The sequence below is a fragment of the Aethalodelphis obliquidens genome, unplaced genomic scaffold (genome assembly GCF_003676395.1).
Source record: "Aethalodelphis obliquidens isolate GAN/ISIS:26980383/991018 unplaced genomic scaffold, ASM367639v1 scaffold103, whole genome shotgun sequence".
In the NCBI taxonomy this organism is placed as follows: domain Eukaryota; kingdom Metazoa; phylum Chordata; class Mammalia; order Artiodactyla; family Delphinidae; genus Aethalodelphis; species Aethalodelphis obliquidens.
The window spans coordinates 613226-637118 of NW_020838047.1; the positions used below are offsets into that span (position 1 = coordinate 613226).

Genomic DNA, 23893 nt, shown 5'->3' on the forward strand with positions numbered 1-23893 from the left:
GAAAATGATAGCTAGCTAACACTAACTAGAAGGGGAAGAATACCTCCCCTATAAAATACATTGACAGTGTTGCATAGATAAAAGTTTTGTAGCATAAGTAAAAAGTTTTGAATATTTTTAAAGAACAAAACATTTGTATATGTATGCATGTATATATAATATGCCGTGTATCTGTATAGAGTTAAGTTTCAAATGAGATATACCAAACTTAACAATTATCACTGAGGAAGGAATGAGGTGGAAGTGGGGAGGATGATGGTACATTCAGTTTTCACTTTATATAAAGTTCTACATTGTTTAAAAATTTTAAACAATTACTTAATTTTGAAATAAATGATTACTTTTGTAATGATAAATCTGAAAATTAAAAAAATTGCAGAAATGAACACATTTCTCATGCTTATGGGGTCCATGGCTGCCACTTTCTCCTAAAGTAAAAGAATTATTATTCAGGCTAAGGTGCTTTCCAATTACACTTTAGAAAGGGAAGAGGTAAACTAGAAGGTGTGGCCGAAGAGGACTTCGACACAGATTAGGTATTATCAGACTAAGAAGCTGAATTACAGTTAAAGAGAGCAGAAGACACATTCAAGAACTCCTAGGCACGGCTGTGGTGCAGGGCAGGGGAATGCTCATGTCACCTACAAATTGGCACTTGCCATCTACCTCTACAAGGATCAAATCCTGAGCCGCTGCGGCTGCTGACCTTCCGCACCCCCTGAGAGGAGTTCAGGGTGGAGAGCACGAAGGAGGCAGGCACTCTGGGCTCTGGGGAAAACAGGCAGAACAGGTCTTCAGATAGATATTTTTAGGAAAAGATTTTATGAGCCCAATTCTTGCATCTCCTCGTATCTAGAAAAGCACTAAAATCTTTCTTGGTGACGTCTGCTCCTCGTGACTAGCAGAAACCTTCTGCAAAAAATACGTGTTTGACTGCATGTACTCCCCGTTCGCCACAATCACATATATACTGACCTTAACCCCAGCCTCTTCGGAGCACTTTCTCAGAGCTCTCTGAAATGCTGTCTCCCGGGCTATAGTCCTCATTTTGCCCCAAATAAAACTTAACTCACAACTCTCACACTGCGGTTTTGTTTTTTTTTTTTAGTCCACACGTGGGACAGAACCTCTGCATAAAAAAGGACTTAGAATTTCAAAAGGGGGAGGTACTTCTACTTCCAAATACACCCTCCATTCTAACCTCAAACTGATGTGGGATTCTGAAGGTGTGACAATCAGGGAGGCACAGGGCATGATTATATGATTATAACCATGCACTATAACTACACATACATAACTATATGTAATGTTCAACCTTCAAGCCCCTCTGAACCCACATGATCCAAGAAATCTACAACATTAGAAGTGCTTAAAAAATAAAAAACAAAAATGTTTTTTATCTTTAGATCTAACTACCAATTTACAGGAAATACAGGAAACAGAGAAACATGTTAAATGACAGCTCAGGAACACAATCAGGAAAACTCAAAATGGGAAACAAATGAACTGATTTGTTCGTTTCTTCAACAAATACACAGTAAGAAAAAAAAAAAAAGGGAAGGAGAGCCCTATAGAATTTTTTTAAGGATTTGAAAGATATATCAACCAGTTTCAATGTACAATTTTTTATGAAACAATTGGGGAAATGTGAAATAGACAAGATCATTGATTACAAGGAATTATTTATTTTTTAGATGTAATAGCCTTTAAAAGAATTATCATCTTTTAGACATACATAATGCAATATATATAGAAAAACAGCAACCCAGAGCTGAAGACTAGTTAAAACAGACCCCAATGCAGAACTTGGCTCAATGTTCTTTGGGTTAGGATTTGCATACTTTTTTTTTTTTTTTTTAATTCCTTTAAAAAAAGACTTGCAGGGCTTCCCTGGTGGCGCAGTGGTTGAGAGTCCGCCTGCCGATGCAGGGGACACAGGTTCGTGCCCGGGTCTGGGAAGATCCCACATGCTGCGGAGCGGCTGGGCCCGTGAGCCATGGCCACTGAGCCTGCGCTCCGCAATGGGAGACGTCACAACAGTGAGAGGCCCGCGTACCGCAGGAAAAAAAAAAAACAAAAAAAAAACAGGAACTAACACAATACTGTAAATCAACTATACTTCAATTTAAAAACAAAACAAAACCCCAACAGGAGTTTCTGTGACAAACTCAGCTAAAATTTACATGGAAATGAAAAGGCCCAGGAATAATTAAGACACTCTTAAAGATAAGGTGAGAGGACTTGCTTTACCAGACACTGAGACTGTTTATAAAGGTAGAGTGATTAAAACAGAGTGCTTTTGACATAAAGCTAGAAAAATAACCAACAGTACAGAATAGGGAGTCTAGAAATAGACCCTCCTTTACATATGACCCTTGATATATATCAGAGGTGGCTCTATAAAAGAGTGGGTAAGAAAATGGATTTTTTAGTAAGTAGCATTGGTACCACGGGCTACCTCCATGAAAAAAAAAAAATTAAATACACCCTTATCCATACACACCCACAAAAATCACTCAGATGGTTATAGACTTGAATGTGAGAGGCAAATAAAGCTCTTACAAAATAATAGGGAAAAGTATCTTCATGACCTCAGGGTAGGGAAATTTTTCTAATGACAAAAAGTATTAGCCGTAACACAAAAGATTATGACCACATTATAATTAAGAACATCTGTTCATGTCTGTCCATTAGGAGAATGTTATAGACTGAATGTTTGTATCCCACAAAAATTTATTTATTTTTTGCGGTACACGGGCCTCTCACTGCTGTGGCCTCTCCTGTTGCGGAGCACAGGCTCCGGACGCGCGGGCTCAGCGGCCATGGCTCACGGGCCCAGCTGCTCCGCGGCATGTGGGATCTTCCCTGACCGGGGCACGAACCCGTGTCCCCTGCATCGGCAGGTGGACTTTCAACAAATGCGCCACCAGGGAAGCCCCCACCAAAATTTATATATTGAAAACTAAAAATTTTATATATTGAATCCCCAATGTAGTGGTATTTGGAGGTGACTGGATCATGAGGGTGGAGCCCTCGTGAATAGGGTTAGTGCCCTTATAACAGAAACCCCAAAGAGCTCCCTAGAGGACAAAGAAAAAGATAGCAGACTATGAACCAGAAGCAGCTCCTTCTCACCAGACATGGAGTCAGCCAGTGCCTCAATCTTAGACTCCCGGCCTCTAGAACTGTGAGAAATCAATGTCTGTTGTTGAAGCTACCCAGTCTGTGGTATTTTTGTTATAGCAGCCCAAACAGACCAAGACAGACAGTGAAATACCACCCACAGAATAAAAGATATTTATAACACATTTAACAAAAAGCTTGTTTATAGGAAATAAATAACTTTTACATACCTCTAAGGCAGATATGGCAATAGAAAAATCAACAAATGACTTGAATAGGTACTTCAAAAATTTTTTCAAATGGCTCATCAGCATGACAAGATGCTGAATCTCTTTGGCTACCAAGGAAATGCAAATTAAAACCACAATCAGAATCCATAACCTAGCCAGCAGATGGACAAACTTAAAAGTCGGACATCAAGTGATCGGTGAATGTGGAGCCAGGGAAGCTCTCATACATGCTTACCTGAGTGTAAAGTAGAACACCACCACGGAGAACATAGCCTACAACCCAACAAGTTCACACCCAGACCAATGAAATTTGTGCACATACCCACTAGGATACATGGATAGTATTCAAAATAGCACTGTCTGTACCCACCAAAAGCTGTTAAGAACTCAAAGATCCATCAGTAGTAAAATGAGTAGGTATACTGTGGTGTATTTATAAAAAAGAATGATATAGTCTAGAGCAACATCATAAACGCTACTACTTGCAGCAAAGAAGATTCTTCAAAATCATGCTGCATAAAAGCAAGAAACAGGGCTTCCCTGGTGGTGCAGTGGTTAAGAATGTGCCTGCCAATGCAGGGGACACGGGTTCGAGCCCTGGTCCAGGAAGATCCCACATGCCGCAGAGCAACTAAGCCCATGCGCCACAACTACTGAGCCTGTGCTCTAGAGCCTACGAGCCACGACTACTGAGCCCATGTGCCGCAACTACTGAAGTCCACACACCTAGAGCCCGTGCTCCGCAACAAGAGAAGCCACCGTAATGAGAAGCCCGCACACCGCAACGAATAGTCCCCACTCGCTGCAACTAGAGAAAGCCCGAGCGCAGCAACGAAGACCCAACACAGCCAAAAATAAATAAATAATTTTTTTTAAAAAAGCAAGGAAAAAAAAAATTTACTGTATGATTCCATTTATTTAACCTTCAAAAACAGGGCAAAGCTAAATTATAATCCCATTGATGCATACTTAGATGCTCAAACCATAAAGTAATGTTAAAAAAGTGACTAGACAAAGAGAAAACAGTATTTATCTCTAGGGAAAGGGAAGGGGTTGTCATCAGCAAGCTTCTGGAGTACAGTAATCCTTTATTTTCTTAACCTGAGTGGGTTGCAAAGGTGCCTGCCTTGTAATAATTCATTAAGCTGCAGAAGTATGCTTTATGCATTTTTCTGATGTGTGTTATACCTCACAATTCAAAAGTCTGAAAAGTTAGAAATTTATCCTAAATATCTCTAATTCTACTAACATTTAGTGTGGATTTATTATTCTTTTTTTCTTCCCTATCCTAAACCCCTCTAGTCAAATCTTATTTACAGTGTCAATCAGTTACAGATAACAGGTTCATAAGTATCTACACTGACTTTCACTTGTTCTAAGCACAGATTCTTCCAAAGAACTTCCTCTAAATGATAGTGGTTTAGAACTGTTTAAACAGGTCCACAGACTCCCTATGATTTTATGTATTTACTTCAGCTGATGATTTTATAGGCTTAGTTCATAACTCCTGAAGCCTTTTTCAACTGAAATTTTTAACTGGAACCACAACACAAAACGGGATTTAACCGACTATTTTCTCAATTCTCCCAAGAACAGTTCATAAGTAATGCTCTACGTGCACAGGAACAAAGTCAATTCATTACATCATGACATTAGGGTAAGAGGGGTAGAGTGCATGTACCAAACAATTATTCATTGACCGAGTAATTTTAGTTAACTTTCTATGGACTTCTTTTTGTGGAGCAAGACAACCATTACAGGTGACATTTGAGGTACAAATCCTCAGGCTCTATATATGAAAATCAAAACTAAGCTCACTTCTTTCCAATGACATTCCTTAGGATATCCAACCAGTATTTGATCAGCTTTCCATTGGTATTTTAGGCTAATTTCACCAAGACACCACTTTACAATACCAAGTTCTTTTTCCTAGTTCATTAGTAACATCTTGAATTACAGCACTTCATAAACTTAGTATGGGTTAGTTCTCCCTAAATGTGTGACCTAAACCTTATCCAAGCACACAAATTTGCAAAGTCCCCTACTCCACACGTATTAAGTAGGAAATACAGGTGCAGAAAATGTTTACAAGGTAGTTGTCAACAGAATGTGAAGGGTGTCATATGTATTAAGAACATTGCTCAGAATAAGTATCAGATGAACCCTAGAATTATTTGCTCATTTCTAAAAATAATTCTGAGTAGACTGTTTGAAAGAGTTTTGACCTTCTGCTGACAGATAACCATTAAATGGTAGTGGCAGTGTTTTATTAATTTGATTTTAAGAATTTCTAAAAAACCCTTTACTGAGGATTCACGATGTAACCATTTCATGTTTTTTAAAGGGTTGAATTTATGTTGCCAGATTCAACTTTAGGGCCAAATGCCTCACTCACTAGAACCATGCCACCAATGTCATAGGTAGATGCCCGATGAAACTAAAATCAACTTGTCACCTACTGATGACATCATGAACAAACGTAACCTCTGAAGACCTGTAGCAAAGTCAGATTATCCTAACTCAGAATCCATTTCTTGGATTTCTGAGCTATACCACAACTTGACACTATCAGTAATTTGGTTTTGCTTACAAATCTCCATGCAAGGAACTGAGCTCACCAAAAGATTCCTCTTGGCTTACTTTATTAATGTTTTCTACCTGCAGCTGACATCAAAGAACTTCATTATTCTTATTCACAGGAAGCGACCAGCTCCAACTGTCTTAGCAGCATTTAGAGTCTTTAGCAACAATCCTACCATCCATTTGCAAACCACTGTATTCACTACACATAAACAGATATTAATAAATGCCTTCCTCCCAGTAATTTTTGCTAGGAATTTAGAATACATTCATGTATTCAAATATTATGCAACCATTAAAAATTATTAAGGTAAGCTTTTGTACATAAGGCAATGCTTTTAATATTAACTGAAAAAGGTCCCGCCTCATACATGGCATTACCAGCTTCATGCGCTAGGAATACAGAACACTTAACTCTCCTTTCACCCCCAAAACCACATCCAAACAATCAGCATGTCTGCCTGATTTCACCTCAGAAGCTATACTGAATCCGTCTGCTCTGCATCTGTCACTCTGCCCGTCAGAGAACCATCACCTCCCTTTGACCTACCACACTTACCTCCCTGCTCTCACTACCTTCCAACCCACCTGCTCACACGGCAGCCGAATAATCTTCTAAAATTACTAACATATTACTCCCCCATCACTCTTTAGGAAAAAGTGCCCAAACCTTAAAATGCAGGATTTCAACCTCGCTTAACTACCTCTTCAGCCTCAGCCCCTCCCGCCTCTAGCTCCTAACTCCTTCCTCCCTGAGGGTCCCCCGCCTGTACCTGCACCTGTACCTGAACTCCCAGGGCCCCCACTCCACCCTCCCTCACCTGCCCGACCCCTCATTTTCCAGTTCTCGACTCCAATGGTGCTTCTTAGATTCCCCCCCACCACATGTCCTCACGCCCGTACTGCTTCTTTACAGCATTTCCCACAACACCACTGTAACTGGTTCTTGTGGGATTATCATTTATTTTAACGGTGCTCGCTCTCTCTCAGTAGAGCACAGACTCCATGAGAGAGACGTCATTCTTGTTTGCTGCTCTATCCCGAGCTCCTGGCATGGTGCCTGGCCCATAAAGGAGGCTAAGAATTATTTGCTGAATGGATTATACATAGAATTAAGTCTAGAAAAAAGATACGAAAACAGTCAGCTATCCATGGGTAGTAGGGTTACAAGTGATCTCAATTTACTACCTTTTCTCATTCACATCTTCTGCAATAAGCACATTTGCTTTTATTATTTACAAGTTAATTCTTTCCTACCCATATTTTACAATAAACGTTACTTTGGACTAATTTTAGATTTATAAAAAAAAGTTGCAAAGATTGTACAAAGAGGTCCCGAATCCCTCTCGCTCAGTTTCCCAGGCTGTTAACATCTTATGTGTCCAGGGCACATTTTGCTCAGCTAAGCAACTGACATTGGTACATTACCACTAAGTCAAGCCCAGACATCCTCTGGCTCACCAGCTTCTCTGTTACTGTCCTGTCTCTATTCCAGGGTCCCATCCAGGGCACCACATTGCATTTAGTCAATGCATCTCCCTCCACTCCTCTGGTCTTGACAGTTTCTCAGTCTTTCCTTGTTTTTCATGACCCTGTCCTGCAAAACATGCCCTCAGTCTAGCTTTGTCTATTGTTTCCCTTGTGCTTAGGCTGGGGTTATGGGTCTTTGGAAAGAATATCACAAAGGCAAGTGCCCTTCTCGTCACGTACTGGGCGTATGTGACATCCATATGGCCTCAGTGCTGGTGGGAACATCCAGTACTCGGTTATCATTTTCCCCTCCTCCATTCTTTGGAAGTAAGTCACTAAGTCTAGCCCATCCTCAAAGGAGGAGGTAGGAGTTAAGCTCCTCCTCCATGAGGGTAGAATAGCTACATAAATTATTTGTAATTCTACATGGGAGACTTGTCTTTTCCCCCCCATTTATTTATTTGTATATGTATTCATTTGTATTTATCTTACACTTTGGTTATAATCCAATTCTACTTTATTGGTTTTTGCTCAAGTGGTTCCAGGTTTGGTCACTAGGTACTCTCTCAGGTTGGTTCCAGTGTTCCTTTGACATGCCTTCATCTTTCTGTTTTTGAGCACTTCCTTCCTCTGGTACTACACATACCCTGCGCTCATCTTGTATTTTCCCTGCCCCAGGTCTAGAATTAGCATTTCTCCAAGTCAAGCGAAGTCATCACTAAGCCCTGAAGTTAACCATATAAGATTATTGTGAACCCAGGATAATCTATGTGAATGTCATGATGTAATCTGTTTAATGGCTACACTAAGTATAAGTAAGTTTAACCTTTGAGCACCCAAGCCAAAATTGCCACAAAGGACTCTCAGGTATAACAGCAACATTTGCACCATTTCTTTTACTATATTCTTCTATTTTGTTTTCAAAACTAATCTGAGTTGGGTGGGTAGAATAGATTTGATATTTTGTCTTCATTTTTCAGATAAGAAAAATGAGAAACAGAAGTGATGACAGTGACGACCGTCAGGGAGCTGGATGTTAACACAGACAGTATATTCCATCCTGTGCCTTTTCCCTCCTGGATGATGATGACACTGCCACTTTCGGCCCCTGTGCAATACAGCTGTAACAACATGGGTGAATGACAGTTCCTACCACTCCACTGAATATCCTACTGGCTTCATAGATGTCCAGTTAAACCAAAACTTTTCTCAATACACCAATATTCGTTCAATAAATAAAAAGGAAAACAGACTCCTAAACACTATAAAATAAGACTAGCTAATAATGTTAAACAGATGAATATTTTATAAAGTAGCAAACTTTTAACAAGCTTCTACTGGATGTATGCCAATATATCAAACACGGTAAGAAGGGAGGATGAAATAAACAACATCCGTGGCTGTCCACGGTTCACTAATATCCCAGCCCCACAAAATTCAGAAATAAGGAAAATAAGATTGCTCATCAAGAGTTCAGATATGTCATCAGTACATAATGGATCGGCTCTAAACAGAACAATGCAGACAGAAAAATTAATGGCTTACAGGCCAACACAAATTAGTAGGATAATTAGACAGAAAGATAGTGGGCTTAGTCTAGGAGGAAGGCAAGCTACAACCAAAACAAATAAGAAAAGTCAGGAAAGCAAACATACAACAGAAGCAACACAGTTCACAACACAGGAGAGGCCCCTAAGCCAAACCTGAGAAGTCAGGGAAGGCCTTCTAGGGGCGTGAGGTGTAACCTGAGAAGCAAAGCACAGTACTAACTGCTATTACAGGCAGAGGAAACATGTTCAAAGACCTGGAGATATGCCGGCCAGGCACAAGCCCCAACCTGACATTTACAACGCCCAGCACAAGAGAACCAAAGAAGGCCCATTTGCCACATGGCTAAATTTTAAGTTATAAAGCAAGTTAAACTATTCATGAAATATGTTCTATCTTCCTACATTGACAAATACACCTTATAGTGAGTTGGAAGTTCTGGCTCAGTTTTATAAATCTGAAGACAAATTGGTGACAATCTGGAAAACACTGCAAAGCATTTAAAAAAAAAAAAATCCACCACCCAGGGGAAAAAAATCATTATTTTGGTGTATCTCCCTCCAAATTTGTGCGGGGTATGTGTGTGTATATAGTATTTTAAGAGAACTGGGATCACATTATACAAACAGATTTTACCCTTTTTATATAAGCCCTTCCATTCTTATAGCTTATAATACAACACAGCAAGTCACCTTATTCAGTCACCCAATGTGCATTTTGCAGCGGGCTTATCTTAAGTCAGAATTCTCACAGTATGGTCACGTGTGCCCCACAGACCCCCCCCCCCGGAGATGCCCAGGATCTTTTGCAGGGGGTCTGTGGGGTTAAAACATTTTCATAATAACACATTTGTGTATGACTGAAATGATACATTTGCACCAGTTTCCTATCGCTACTGTAACAGACTGCCACAAACTGAGTGGTCTGAAACAATACAAACGTGCTCTCTTCCAGCTGCTGAGGTCAGGCGTGTACAATCAAGGTGTCTGCCGGGATGCGCTCCTTCTGGAGGCTCCGGGGGAGACTTCTCCCCTTGCCCTTTTCAGCTTCCTTCTCCAGTTGGGCCGCGGCCCCCTTCCTCTTAGTACCCCAGCCTCGGGTCTCGGACTCAGCCTCCTGCCTCCGCCTTGCAAGGAGCTAGCCAGATAATCCAAGAGAAATCGCTCCATCTCAAGATTCCTCACTTACTCAAAACTGCAAAGTCCTTCTGCCATGTAAAGTAACCTGATGACAGGCCCCAGGGATCTCGGAGTGGGGGTGGGAGGGTTAGTGAGCCTCCACAACAGCATCTGTCTTTTTCACTCTACAGTATTTATGGTACATGAGTAATAGCAGGTACACGGCTGGCACCTAGCACAAAGCCAAGCAGGGGCACCGAGATGGACGAGCAGGCACTGTACTCTGTGCCACCACATCACCACCAGAGAACAAAGGCCTGTTTCCCTTCCACATGTCCTTCATAAAACAGTAAAGGTTATTCGCTTTACGAAACAGCAACTCTTGAGTATACACCCTTTTAATGGGAAGAATACACAAAGTCTTTTTTGTGTATACCGTGGAACAATGGCTCCTTCTTGGGGAAAAGCAAAAATTAAAGTTTGGAAAACTTGTATTCACCAGTGTGAGCCTGACAGCTGCCCAGCACTTAAAGACTTCTGATGGGATTGTGGGATTGGTGGCAACAAAATGTGACTTGTTGGTTTTCTGTAATAAAATGTGTGAACATTAGCAAGATCTGCATAAATCTGAATTATGGGCTGAACCGTGTCCTGCCAAACGCATATGATAAAAGCCCTCGCCGCCGGCACCTCAGAATGTGACCAGACTTGGAGGTAAGGCCTTTAAAAAGGTAACTGAGGCTCAGTAAGGTCACTGGGGCAAGGCCTCATCCAGTAGGACTAGTACCCTCAAGGAAGAAGCAATCAGGACACAGATATACACAGACCATGTGAGGACGCAGGGAGAAGACTGCCATTTACAAGCGAAGGACAGAGGCCTCAGAAGAAACGAACAACCAAAACCTCCATCTTGGACCTTCAGCCTCCAGAACTGTGAGGAAATTAATTTCGGTCGTTTAAGCCACCCAGTCTGTGGTACTGTGCTACCGCAACCCTAGCAAACTGATAAATCACTGCCTCAATTTCCAAATGACTAATGCATATTATAAAAGCATGCATGGGTAATAGATCCATTCAAAAGCACAAGATAGGCCAATGGATTTTAATGTAACGCAACACAGAAAGTTTATTAGTATGGGTTCACTTACCACACTGCAATTAACCTTTAAGAAATTACCCTCTGCCGAGTTTGGGTGTAGTATCAAAGAAGGATATATCCACAATGATCTGCAAAGGCTATGAAATTATTTCTTCTTTAACTATATATTTGTATAAGGCCAAATTTTCTTACATATTTCTCATAGGTTTCAACTGAACAACACATTACACGAAGTTGAATGAGGAAGCAGATCTAAGAATCTAGATGTTTCCTATTAAGCTAGACATTAGAGATAGTTACAAAAACATGAAACGTTGCTCTTCTCACTCAATTTATTTTTACTTTGGAAAACAGTTATTTTTTCATAAAAAGAGTTATTAATGTTATAACTAGTTGTTATTTTTAAGTGAATTAATAAAGGATTGAAATTTAATTTTTAATACGGTAAATATGGATAGCTATAACCTACATTTAAAAAAAAAAAACAAGCTTGTTAGGGTCCTCAATAATCTTTTAAGAATAGAAAGGGATCTTGAGAACAAAAAGGTCTGAGAACTATTGCCTTAAAAGGTATACTTAAATATTAGTTAAAGCCAGGCATTTTGTGAATACTTTTTTTTTTTTTAATGTCTGTGGTAGCTACTCCCTTTAAAATCTATCATAGCTGCAATCATCATGATCTTGTCACATGGAACATAAGTTTTGGACCTTCTGTTAATCATTTACCTATGACTTCCAGTAGGCACAAAATTATTTTCAAAACAAAGACTCCCAACCCTGCCCACTTTTCATTAAGAGGCCTTCTAGCGGCTTCTATTCAGTCTTAGGTTTTGTTAGGCCTTTCAACTTCTTAAGGAAAACGAGCTGAATGTAAGTAAATAGCTCCGTTATAATTCCGAAATATAATTCTAAAATCACTGCTATCTAATATATATCAAACCTTCAGCAAAAAAAAAATCACGATAATAATATACCTTGATGACTTCTGAAACTCTTCATACTGTCCATCTATTCCAAGATACTCTAAGATACACCTATGGATCCTGCCAGATCATCATAAATAATCAATGCCTGTACCATATAATACAGTACCCTTGTGGAATTAGGTCTTGTGATTCAAGTCAGCAATACTGATGGATGTTATCACAAAAGCCCTGTGAAAATCACTGCTGTTTACTCCAAGCAAAGTCTTGAAAAATCAGTCTAGTACATAGACAGGAACCACTTCATAATGTTTCTCAAAAATGGATTATCTTAATATCAGTAATAGGGCTTCTGCTGAGAAACTGATTGGGTTTTTCCTCTCATAAACACTGTGAATCACTTAACTAAACAGGTTCCCTCATTTCACTTGCTGCTACAAAGCTCAGAGCCAAATTCCTAGTCCCCCCTCAGAAAGTAAGTAATATATCGCTAATGTTTTCATTGGCCTCATTCATCTCTACATTTTATGTCATTTCAACCTGTTTTCCTTTTGCTTCAGCCTTCTCAAATGCTTATGTTAATTACTGAATTTTGTGTACCTTTATACGCTGCTTTACGTCCTTTCTTTCAAATGAAGTAAAGCATTAGTATATTACTCACTGTAAATACATTCGCACTTTTACCTAACAAGATGTAAGATCCTGGTTAATATGAATCCACTTCTAAGAAACAGCTCAGTTTCCTGGGGCTGACACCATGCTTCTGTGTCTAGCAGGACAAAGGACTGGACCCTGGACTGGCAGGTTTGGCCAAATCCTAAGAGGTATCCTGTAGATGGTCAGCCAGCTTCTGGCATGGTCCCTCTGCATCCACTTCGCCAGGCCTTTCCTGCTGAAATTTCTAGTAGAGACAGTTCTGACAAACACACCACCCAGAGGGTATGTGACAAATAAAATCACAACATTTTGAATAAAGCTAAATCTAACAGTAGATATGCAAATGAAAATGCTGGAGTCTCTTGTAACAGCTCAGAAGGTTAAGTTAAGTGTTTTGTTTGTTTGTTTTGTTTTGTTTTTTGCGGTACGCGGGCCTCTCACTGCTGTGGCCTCTCCCGTGGCGGAGCACAGGCTCCGGAAGCGCAGGCCCAGCGGCCATGGCTCACGGGCCCAGCCGCTCCGCGGCGTGCGGGATCCTCCCTGACCGGGGCACAAACCCGTGTCCCCTGCATCGGCAGGCGGACTCTCAACCGCTGCGCCACCAGGGAAGCCCCTAGGTAAATTAAGTTTGAGCAGAGGTGGAAGGGTCACAAGACCTAGAACAGAACGGCCCACCTCTCAGCCCATGCAGCTGTACGTGGTTTCTGAGTTCTGAGGCTCAGGATGTGATACATATGTGAAACAGAATACAACCATCTGTGTGATGTCTCTGCATTCCATTCCCAGTGATTATATGTCCCAAGGTCTTGGGAAAAAAAATAACACCTGACATTTGAATTTAGTATTTCCGAGTTGGTTTAAGGTTCCCTATAGACAGGAAACGGAAGCAATCAGGAGCAAGCCCTCTGGATGCCACCGTTCCTTGCCCACTTCCTCTCTCGGTTTGTGACACTACCATCCACACACAATCTAGAGAGCTGGGAGTGACTCCTGATACAGCAAGTAAGCCATACTATTCACAATTCACGCATGACGAAGAGGGATAGAAGAATCTAAATGTTAAACTCATTACCATCATTAACACGAATTAACCGTTGAGAGTTCATTTGCTGAACAGTGGCCGACTCTAGTTTTTACCCCGTCAGCCAGTTCTCTTACTCCCAGTGAGAGCCGTACATTTAAGAATAACACTTCAGTTGTACAGAGGAACGCGCGTGTGTTTCATCTTCAGTGAAGCAAGAACCTTATGGTTCTCTTTAATGAAAACAACTCTGACAACAACACCTTGGCACTCTCTTCCTGCTACTTGTAATGCAAAATTTTGCATTTTCCAAAGAATCTGAATTTTAGACTAAAGTGACTCACTCAATATACTTAATATAAATACATTATCAAGTGTAATTTTTCAGCTTTTCACTAGCTTAGATTTTCGACACTACTAATTAGTCATCATTACTAAGGATAACTTCTATTTTTTAGTCACAGTGTGTTCTGGATTATTTAGGATTCACTCTGAGCAGACAAGGCTGATTTCATTTTTGAGATTTGGGTCCATCTCTTTGCTTTCAAAACAAGGGCTAGCTATGTAACAAATAAGTAACTCAATTATCCAGTGGAGTCAGGGGAGTCCAAAGTGGTTTATCTCTACAACCTAAATCCTAATCCAGAGTCGTATTTTAGTTTTAGAACTATATCTCTTTTTAATACTACCAGCAATGTTCCTGACATCTCACTTGAACGCTAAATTAAAAGAAAATTGTTCAAGTTGGGGGAATAAAGTCTAATACACCTAAAGGGGAAGGAACACAGGAGAAAAGAGTACCACTGCTAGTTACAGAGGAAAAAACTCAGGCAAAGTGACTTGCAAGGGTTACAGAGCGAGTAACTGGCAGAGCCAAGATGTAAGTTCAGGTCTACAACTTGAAAGCCAATGAACATAAGATTTCTACTCAACACATACGCCAAACACTACCAGTTCTTTCCAGTGATTAATTATTCTTTGGTATTCTAGAGAGATATTGAGTCATAAAAGAATATTTAAGACTCAACTGGGCTTCCCTGGTGGCACAGTGGTTGAGAGTCCGCCTGCCCATGCAGGCGACACGGGTTCGTGCCCCGGTCCGGGAAGATCCCACATGCCGCGGAGCAGCTGGGCCCGTGAGCCATGGTCGCTGAGCCTGCGCATCCGGAGCCTGTGCTCTGCAATGGGAGAGGCCACAACAGTGAGAGGCCCGCATAACACACACACACACACACACACACACACACACACACACACACACACACACACACACACACACACAGACTTGTCCATTGTCTATTTCCATGCTCCACACAGAGCAGACACAGAGATGAGCTCTCTTCTTGGGCACCTGCCTTGACCCGGGCAGGGAGGTCTCGCTGAGGCCCGCACTTCTACCGCAGGACTGTCCTCTCCCAGCTACTGTGAACAGAACCACTTCGGCTCTGCTGAAAGAAAGGGTATCACCATCCTACCCAGGACATTCGCTGTCTCACAACCTAATATCTTTTCCTACCGCTGGGCCTTCATGCATTATCTCCCTTTCCAGAACACTCCACAATACTAAACAGGTATTCAAATAATATCCTCTTTTCGAGATGTAAAATTTATAATCTGTACCACCCAATTTGACACTTAGATAGTTGTCGTCAACCACTGTTCCACAACTTGTACCTTCAACTAGGCTAACTCAGAGGACAGACTCTGTATGAGAAACATTAATGGTTGCTTACCCTATGGTCATTCCAACTTCTCCCTTGTTAACAGAACCTTAATTTTGTTTGGTTGGTAATGTGCCTAACTGCAAGGAACAAATCATGATTGTTCTAACCAGTCAAAAAGCCTCCTAGTCAGTGATCAGTCTAGGTGTGGTCATGTAACCCACTTCTGGCCAGTGACGTAAGAGTGTGTTCTGTGTTCTAGAAAATTGTCCTCCGTGATAGAGAAAAAAAAAAAAAAAGAACAAAAAAAGACCCTTTCTTCCCCCCTTGCCGCTTCCTTCCTACGTGACACTGTGTCCTATGGAAAACCATGAGTGAAGACATCACCAACACTGGACGGCAGTGTGGAAAGATAGAAAGAGCGAGGTCCTCCTGTGTCTTTCTACTGCCCTGCATTACTTCTCTGTTTCACACACAGGGCCAAGGAGCTACTTAAACACAGAAAAGTGGGTGTGCTGTTAAATTTCACCTGATTTTTCAAATTATGAATACATGTGTTTAGCTGGCTTATAACTTGTAATTAAAATTAGGAAAAACTCCATCAATGATGAGGTGAGCCAATGATTAATAACAGCAAAATACTGCTGCTGCTGTTTTTAAATCAAAGAACATTTAACAAAATAGCCGGAGAAGATACAAGGCGTGAGAACCTGAAGTGCCAACACTGAGAGAAGAAGTGAAACAGGTAAACCTAACAGCCTCGGTCACTGTTTGCCCTGAGTCGCTTCCTGGTTCAGAGCAGCACCGTGACTGAGAGGCCCAGCTGGGAGCTTTCGCCAGTCTCACGGGGCCACGGAGACAAAACCACCAAGGCAAGTGGACTTGAACGGGCCAATATCCTGGAGAAAAGAGAACAGTTCATGCCATGATGCTTTTCCCTAAAAATATCTACAATTCCTAAACTTCGTGAGCAAGAGGCTGAGAAACCAAGCACACGGCAGTGGTTAAGAGACTAAAATGATAAGCAGAGCTGTCATCAGTTTCAAAATGCCAGAGAGACAGAAACTGAATTTCAGGGCCCAAAAAAGAGAAAGTCTTCGTAAACACACTTTAGTAGGCTTTCTACTAAAATCCTCAAGGGGCTGTGCCCTAAAAATAAAGTCAGCCCAAAATAGACTAACCCTCAGAAAGTCTGAAACCAGGCTGAAAATTCTCTCCATCTTTGATGGGATCATTGTAATTGGATCCTAGACTACCTGCCTGCCAAAAAAACCTAAATACACTACGGTGAAGATATCATCCAGAGCACCTATAATTATTGGTTATAATTATATAATTATATAATTATATATAATATGTCCAGCAGTCTGTAAAAAAATTACAAAGCCCATCCAGCCACAGTCAGGGCCAAAAGACTGAAAACCAAGAGGAAAAAGGGGCAAAAGATACAGACCCACAGGTGATCCATACATTAGAAGACACAGACTTTAAACAAGTGATTAATAGGGAAAAACACACACACACACACAAACACTGAATTTCTCCCAGAATACAGAAGTCTACTTAAAAATAATCAAATGGAGGGACTTCCTTGGTGGTCCAGCGTCAAAGAATCTGCCTTCCAATGCAGGGGCCGCGGGTTCAATCCCTGGCCAGGGAGCTAAGATCCCACATGCCATGGGGCAACTAAGCCCACGTGCCACAACTACTGAGCTTGCATGCCTCAACAAGAGAGCCTGTGTGCCGCAAACTACAGAACCCACGCACCCTGGAGCCTGCGCGCCACAACTAGAGAGAAGCCTGCGCACCACAGCTAGAGAGAAGCCCATGCGCCACAACGAAGAGCCCGCACCACAACGAAAGATCCTGCGTGCCTCAACGAAGACCCTGCGTGCCGCAACTAAGACCCGATGCAGCCAAAAAAATAAAGAAAAAAAATAATCAAATGGAAATTTTATGACTGATAAATAACTGAAATTCAAAACTTGATAGAAAACAATGAGATAGCACTACACACCTGTTGCAACAAATCCAGAGCACTGAGAACACCAAATGCGGACAAGGATGTGGAGCACTGGAACGCTCATTCGTTGCCAGGGGGAATGCAAAATGGCACAGCCACTCTGGAAGACAGTTTGGCAGTTTCTCACAAAACTAAACATAGTATTTGATCGAGCTATCATGTTCCTTGGTATTTACCCTAATGAGTTGGAATATCCAAATGAAAAAAGGAAAATACAGAAAAGAGCATAAGAAACACAAGGATCTCAGTGAAAAGATGTAACACATGTGAATGGAGTCCTAAAAGAGGGGTCGGGCAGAGGTGGGGAGCAGGGGAGATGGCAGAAACAGTATTTGAGGACACACTGGTCAAAATTATCCAAAGATGAAATAAAAAATAAATAAATAAATCAAGTCACAATTCAGGAGTTCTAGTAACCCCAGCCAGAATAAATACAAAGAAAACCAGTTAGGCACACTATGGTTAAGCTTCTGAAAAACCAAAGACAAGGAAAAAAGCCTTAAAAGAAGCCAGAGTAGGGGAAAATACCACTGATAGCTGACTTTTCAGCAGAAGGCAAATGACACCAAAATTACATCTTTAAAGTGTTCAAAGAAGATAACTGTAGATCTGGAATACAGCTGCAAAAATACCCTTCAAAAACAAAGGTGAAACAAAGGCTTGTAACTGTGTGAATTTATTGCTAGTAGATTATAATTAAAAGAAATACTAATGAGAGTTCTTCAGGCGGAAAGATAACTATCCCAGACAGAAACATGAAAATGCAGGACAGAATGAAGAGCAATGGAAAAAGTAACGCCACAAAATCTAAATAGGCATTGACACAAGATGACAATAATAATGTCTCATGCAGTTTAAAATATATAAAGAATTAACAGAGAGGACAACAATGGCACAAAAAGCAGGAGGGGGGATAAAAAGAGGTAAAGTATTGTAAGGCCCTTACATTTCCCATAAAGTGGTAAAAGTAGTAATTTATAGTAGAACTAATAAGAGTGCATGTTATAATCTCTAGAGTAACCCACCAAACAGAATATAAAAGAATGCATAACTAACAAGGTACTGGGGGGAAGAGAAATAAAGAAAGGAAAAAAAGACAGCTGTGCAAATAGAACATAAATATAGTAGATTTGAACTTAAATATATCAGTGGTTACATTAAATGTAAATGGACTACATTTACATAAAACCAATGTGAAAAACAAAAACTCATATATATGCTGGGTTTTGGTACAAAGATAGCCAAGTATTTCAATGTAAGCGAGTAAAAAGTCAAGAAACAGACCTACAGAAATACATCCACTTGACAGATGACAAAGATGTCAGTGCAGTACTCTGGAGAATGGAAGGTTTTTTCAATATATGAGCCAACTAGTTATCCACATGGGAAAAAAATGAACCTGAACACTTAACTCACATCACATATAAAAATTAATTGCAGGTAGATTATAAATCTAAACGTGAAAGACAAAAAATAAAACTTCTAGGAGAAAACGAGAGAATATCTTCTTGACCTTGAGGTATGGGAAGCTATCTGAAACAGAACACAAAAAGTATAAAAAATAAAGGAAAAGATTAACTGCTTTTCATTAAAATTGACGACACCTTCATCAAAAGATTCCATTAAGAGTGAGAAGGGGGCTCCCCTGGTGGCACAGTGCTTGAGAGTCCACCTGCCGAGGCAGGGGACACGGGTTCATGCCCCGGTCCGGCAAGATCCCACATGCCGCCAAGCGGCTAAAAAAAGAGTGAAAAGGCATACCACAGAGCAAGAGAAGACATTTGCAATACATAAACCTAACGAAGGACTCAATCAGAATGCATAAAGAACTCTTATAAAATAGGCAAAAAGATTGAACAGGCACTTCAAAAGAGGCTATCTAAAAAGCCAATCAACATACCACAGGCATTTAAACTCACAGGTCATTAGGCAAATGTAAATTAAAACCAAAATATGAGATTACTGCACCCACAATTAGAATAGCTAAAATTTTAAAAACTGATAACATCAAGTATTGGTGAAGGTGTGAAGCAACCAAAACTCACACACAGCTGACAGAATGTACAGGTTACAACCTGAGATGCGATTCTGAGGTATAAATCCTACAGAATTGTGTAAATGATATGCACTAAAATAACCTAAATACCCTTTAAAAATATATGATGGGTAGAACAGATAAATTGCAGCATATTTACACAATGGCATACTACATGGCAATGAAAATAAATTTAACTACTGCTATATAAACAAAACAGATGAATCAAGACATAAGTAAATGACACCAGACTCAAAAGAATATATATAGTATAAATCCATTTATATAAAGTTTAAATACCTGCAAAAGTAGTCTGTGGTGATAGAAATCAAAATAATAGTTACCTTTGAAACTGGAAGGGGGAACAAGGGAGGATTCTGGGGGAACCAGTCATGTTTTATTTCTTGATTGAGGTATATAAGTGTGTTCACTTTGTAGAAATTCATTACTTTCCACGCTTGTGATATGATGACTGTTGTGATGGTTAATTTTATGTGTCAACTTGACTGGACTTCAGGATGCCCAGATAGCTGGCAGAACATCATTTCTGGGTGTGTCCGTGAGAGTCTTTCCAGAAGAGATAAGCATTTGAATCAGTAGACTAAAAACTTTGCTCTCTGCTTGATTTGGGATATCTTTCTTCTGCCCTGGGGCATCAGCACTCCTGTGTCTGGGCCTTCGCACTCAGACTGGGATTACACCACTGGCTGCCCTGGTTCTCAGGCCTTTGGGACTGGACTGGAACTACACCACCAGCTCTCCCGGGTCCCCAGCTTGCAGATGGCAGACGGTGGGACTTAGCCTTCACAATCACATGAGCCAATCTTTCATAATAAATCTCTTTCTACATGCCTCTCTCTCTCTGTGTATCCCATCAGTTCTGTTCTTCTGACAGCTCCAATTACAGCTGTATACCTCTCTGTACTATGTATACTAAGATTTTAAAGTGTACCCATATACAAGGCTTTCTTTTGGGGTAATGAAAACTAGACACAAATGGTAGTTGCATAACACTGTAAAGGTACTAAATGCCACTGAACTGTACACTCTTAAAATGGTTAAGTTTATGGTACATGAAATACCACAGTGAAAAAGAAAAATAACCCCAAAACTTGACCTCAATAAAACAATGTATATATTTATTAGCAGACATTCATGACTATAAATACTAAGAGTTGTAATGCCAAACTTACCAACTGCTGTGTCACCGTCTAACAAGTTGTCATCTTCAGAAGTCTGAAAGTCCATAATCACACCTGCTCCGTCTAAAAGCTCCTCGTCACTACTCGCACTTGTTATACTGTTGTAGCTGTTTCTATAGTAGCCTCTATGAAACAGCTGCTCAGACTCCATTTAGCTGTCTGCTTATCTGAAAAAACAAAGGGGGAAAAATGGCTTTAACATTTTCCCAACATATAATAAAAATCATCTACTTAGGGCTCCCCTGGTGGCGCAGTGGTTGAGAGTCCGCCTGCCGATGCAGGGGACACGGGTTTGTGCCCGGGTCCGGGAAGATCCCACATGTCGCGGAGCAGCTGGGCCCGTGAGCCACGGCCACTGAGCCTGCGCGTCTGGAGCCTGTGCTCCGCAACGGGAGAGGCCACAACAGCGAGAGGCTCGCATACCGAAAAAAAAAAAAAAATCATCTACTTTAATAAGTCGAAGGAAACTTCTGATCTCTGTATTAAAAATATATATATACTAACTTGATTCACTGTAACAATAACTAACTCTATTGTGTTAAGTCTTTGGGGATCATTTAATAATTCTATTCTCACCAAGAAGCTGTAAAAAGGAATGAAGAATTTCTTCAGGTAGTGGTATAAAACAATCTCCAAGATCAATCGTTAAGTTAAAAGACAAAGTACAGAGAAGGGTTTATAGTACACTACAATATATGTGGGGGGTCCCCCGAAAAAGGGGGGCTGTGGTAGAGGATGAAATACAGTACACAACTGGTTGTGTATGTACAGCCCATCTCCGGAGGGAGTTCCAAGAAAGCTCCCCACAGGGAAAAGGAACAGTGACTGAAGTACCAGGTCTGAGAGGGAAACTGTATGCCCCTTTTGAATACCTTACCAGATGCAAATACTAATTTTAAAATACTGTCATTTACACATTTTTAAAATTTCATTCTCCTTTCATCATTTTAAAATTTATTTATTTATTTTTGGCTGTGTTGGGTCTTAGTTGCTGCACACAGGCTTTCTCTAGTTGTGGTGAACGGGGGCTACTCTTCATTGCGGTGCACGGGCTTCTCATTGCCGTGGCTTCTCTTGTTGCGGAGCATGGGCTCTAGGCGCGCAGGCTTCAGTAGTTGTGGCGCACGGGCTCCGTAGTTGTGGCGCATGGGCTTAGTTGCACCGCGGCATGTGGGATCCTCCCGGACCAGGGCTCGAACCCGTGTCCCCTGCATTGGCAGGCAGATTCATTACCACTGCGCCACCAGGGAAGTCCCCATTTTAAAATTTAAACCTTCAGAGCCCATGGTCAAATATCAGCCATGAAAAGTATAATAGGTCACGATTTCTATTTTTTCCCAGCAGATAACAAGTAAGCACACGTTTCACTGTTCTTACTCCATACTTTAAAAACAATGTAACTCCTAAATAGTTTGATGTTTTAAATGCATCCACCTACTTGCTCAACACCCAAATGACAGTTCAACATTAGTGAGCTAGACACCAGCAACAGGCTTGAGAGGTTCGTGTGTGGGACTTGAAAGGTGAAGCCGTAGGAGCGGTCCACCCAGTAAGCCTGGTAAAGCAAGACTTCTTAGCTTTGTCATGATGAGTACACATAGAAAGTAAAGGATGAATGGAGCGACGCGCACTCCAATTCGAGTGCTGAATTCTAGCACTGAAGATTTGAAGGGTTAAGATAATCTCTTGTCCTCAGTAAATGTTCCTTCGGCACATGGAAAAACAACCTCAAAGAGCTGCAACGATTAAAAATTATTTGTAGTGAAAAAAAAATTATTTGTAAAGCTTTTACACTTTTTAGAAAAATAAAATACAGATAACTACTTTTAAAAGGTATATTATATAAATTCCCTAACTTAAAGACCACCTGAGAGAAGGTGAAGCTTGAGAGCTCTAGTCTCAGCATCTGGCACAGTGACTGGAACATAATATACGGATAATAGTGGTCAAAATGCCAGACTGTTTTCTCAATCAACCAGGTGAAAAAAGAGAAAGGAATTCAGTCTTCAATAAACAAATCCTCTCTACAACAGTGTTAATCTGGTCTTGGGAGAATAACCAAAACCTAGCACCTAAGTTACAAAGAAAACATTAAGTATTTACCACTTTGCAATTTTATTAATGTTTTATGATTACCTCCACCAAAGACAGCCTATTATACTGAGACTTGTTAGAATATACTAATTAAAACAAGAGTTTTGGGCTTCCCTGGTGGCGCAGTGGTTGAGAGTCCACCTGCCAATGCAGGGGACACAGGTTCGTGCCCTGGTCCAGGGGATCCCACATGCTGCAGAGCGGCTGGGCCCGTGGGCCATGGCCACTGGGCCTGCACGTCCGGAGCCTGTGTTCTGCAGCGGGAGAGGCCTCAACAGTGAGAGGCCCACGTACCGCAAAAAAAAAAAAAAAAAAAAAAGCGTTTTATTTTAAGGTAAATGTTAAAATAGAATAGTATGAAAATAACTGTTTATGCTAAGAACTCTGCAGTATCCATAGAGGTGATCAAATTCAATATTGTGGCTCTTGAGTAAATAACTAAAAGGCTTTTAAAAGAAAATAAGGATTAATAGTTCAAGAGTCATTTTAATTTTGATTAGCAAAGCACATATGCTAAGATTTTGCAAAGGACACAGACATTCTATTCTTCACTTCTTTACACGACGGTCACACTAGAAGCGCTTAATACATGTGATAACATACGTCAATGAGCGTTAATTCGCTAGAGGCTATAGAACACTGAGAAATCGCTCTAAAATAAAACTGTCTGTGTCCTAGGCCCTCAATCAGCAAGTTCCAACATAGCTCCTACATTTTATCCCTGAAAGTCCTCAAAAACCACTAGTGATGACTGCTAACTTAACCCTTTCAAAATGTCTAAAAACTTCATATCACGAACACCTCTGAGACATCTAGACTCCATACCTTTCCTTATAACAAGAGCAACCAACTCTGTTCCAAAGGTTTATTAAACTCAGGCCTGCATGGGTTCCTATTTCTATAAATTCAATAACTTAAAAAGAACTATTCTTATTTAACCCAGAAACCTGTAGAGCTGACCTGTGTGATCAGCAGCCACGAGTCCTGAAACACGGCTCTAAGGAGAAATACCTACTGCGCTTGTAGGACTTCATGACAAAAAAGAATGTCAAGTATTTCATTAAAAATTTCATATTGAGTCCATGCTGAAATAACACTTTAGATATACT

The 23893-nt window shown here is 40.7% G+C and overlaps 1 protein-coding gene across 4 annotated transcripts in view; it reads right to left on the minus strand.

Annotated features, from left to right (window-relative positions):
• CLCN3 (Cl-/H+ antiporter 3) overlaps positions 1-23893 on the minus strand; it is an 83354-nt gene that overhangs the window by 50529 nt on the left and 8932 nt on the right. For 3 of the 4 annotated variants that reach the window (XM_027096527.1, XM_027096526.1, XM_027096531.1), the window contains exon 2: positions 20682-20857. In XM_027096527.1, the coding sequence (XP_026952328.1) occupies positions 20682-20841 (160 nt within the window). In that variant the 5' untranslated portion in view covers positions 20842-20857. Of the gene's footprint in view, positions 1-17447; positions 17554-20681; positions 20858-23893 lie in introns of those variants that run through there. The other variant, XM_027096530.1, reaches the window with a different exon arrangement.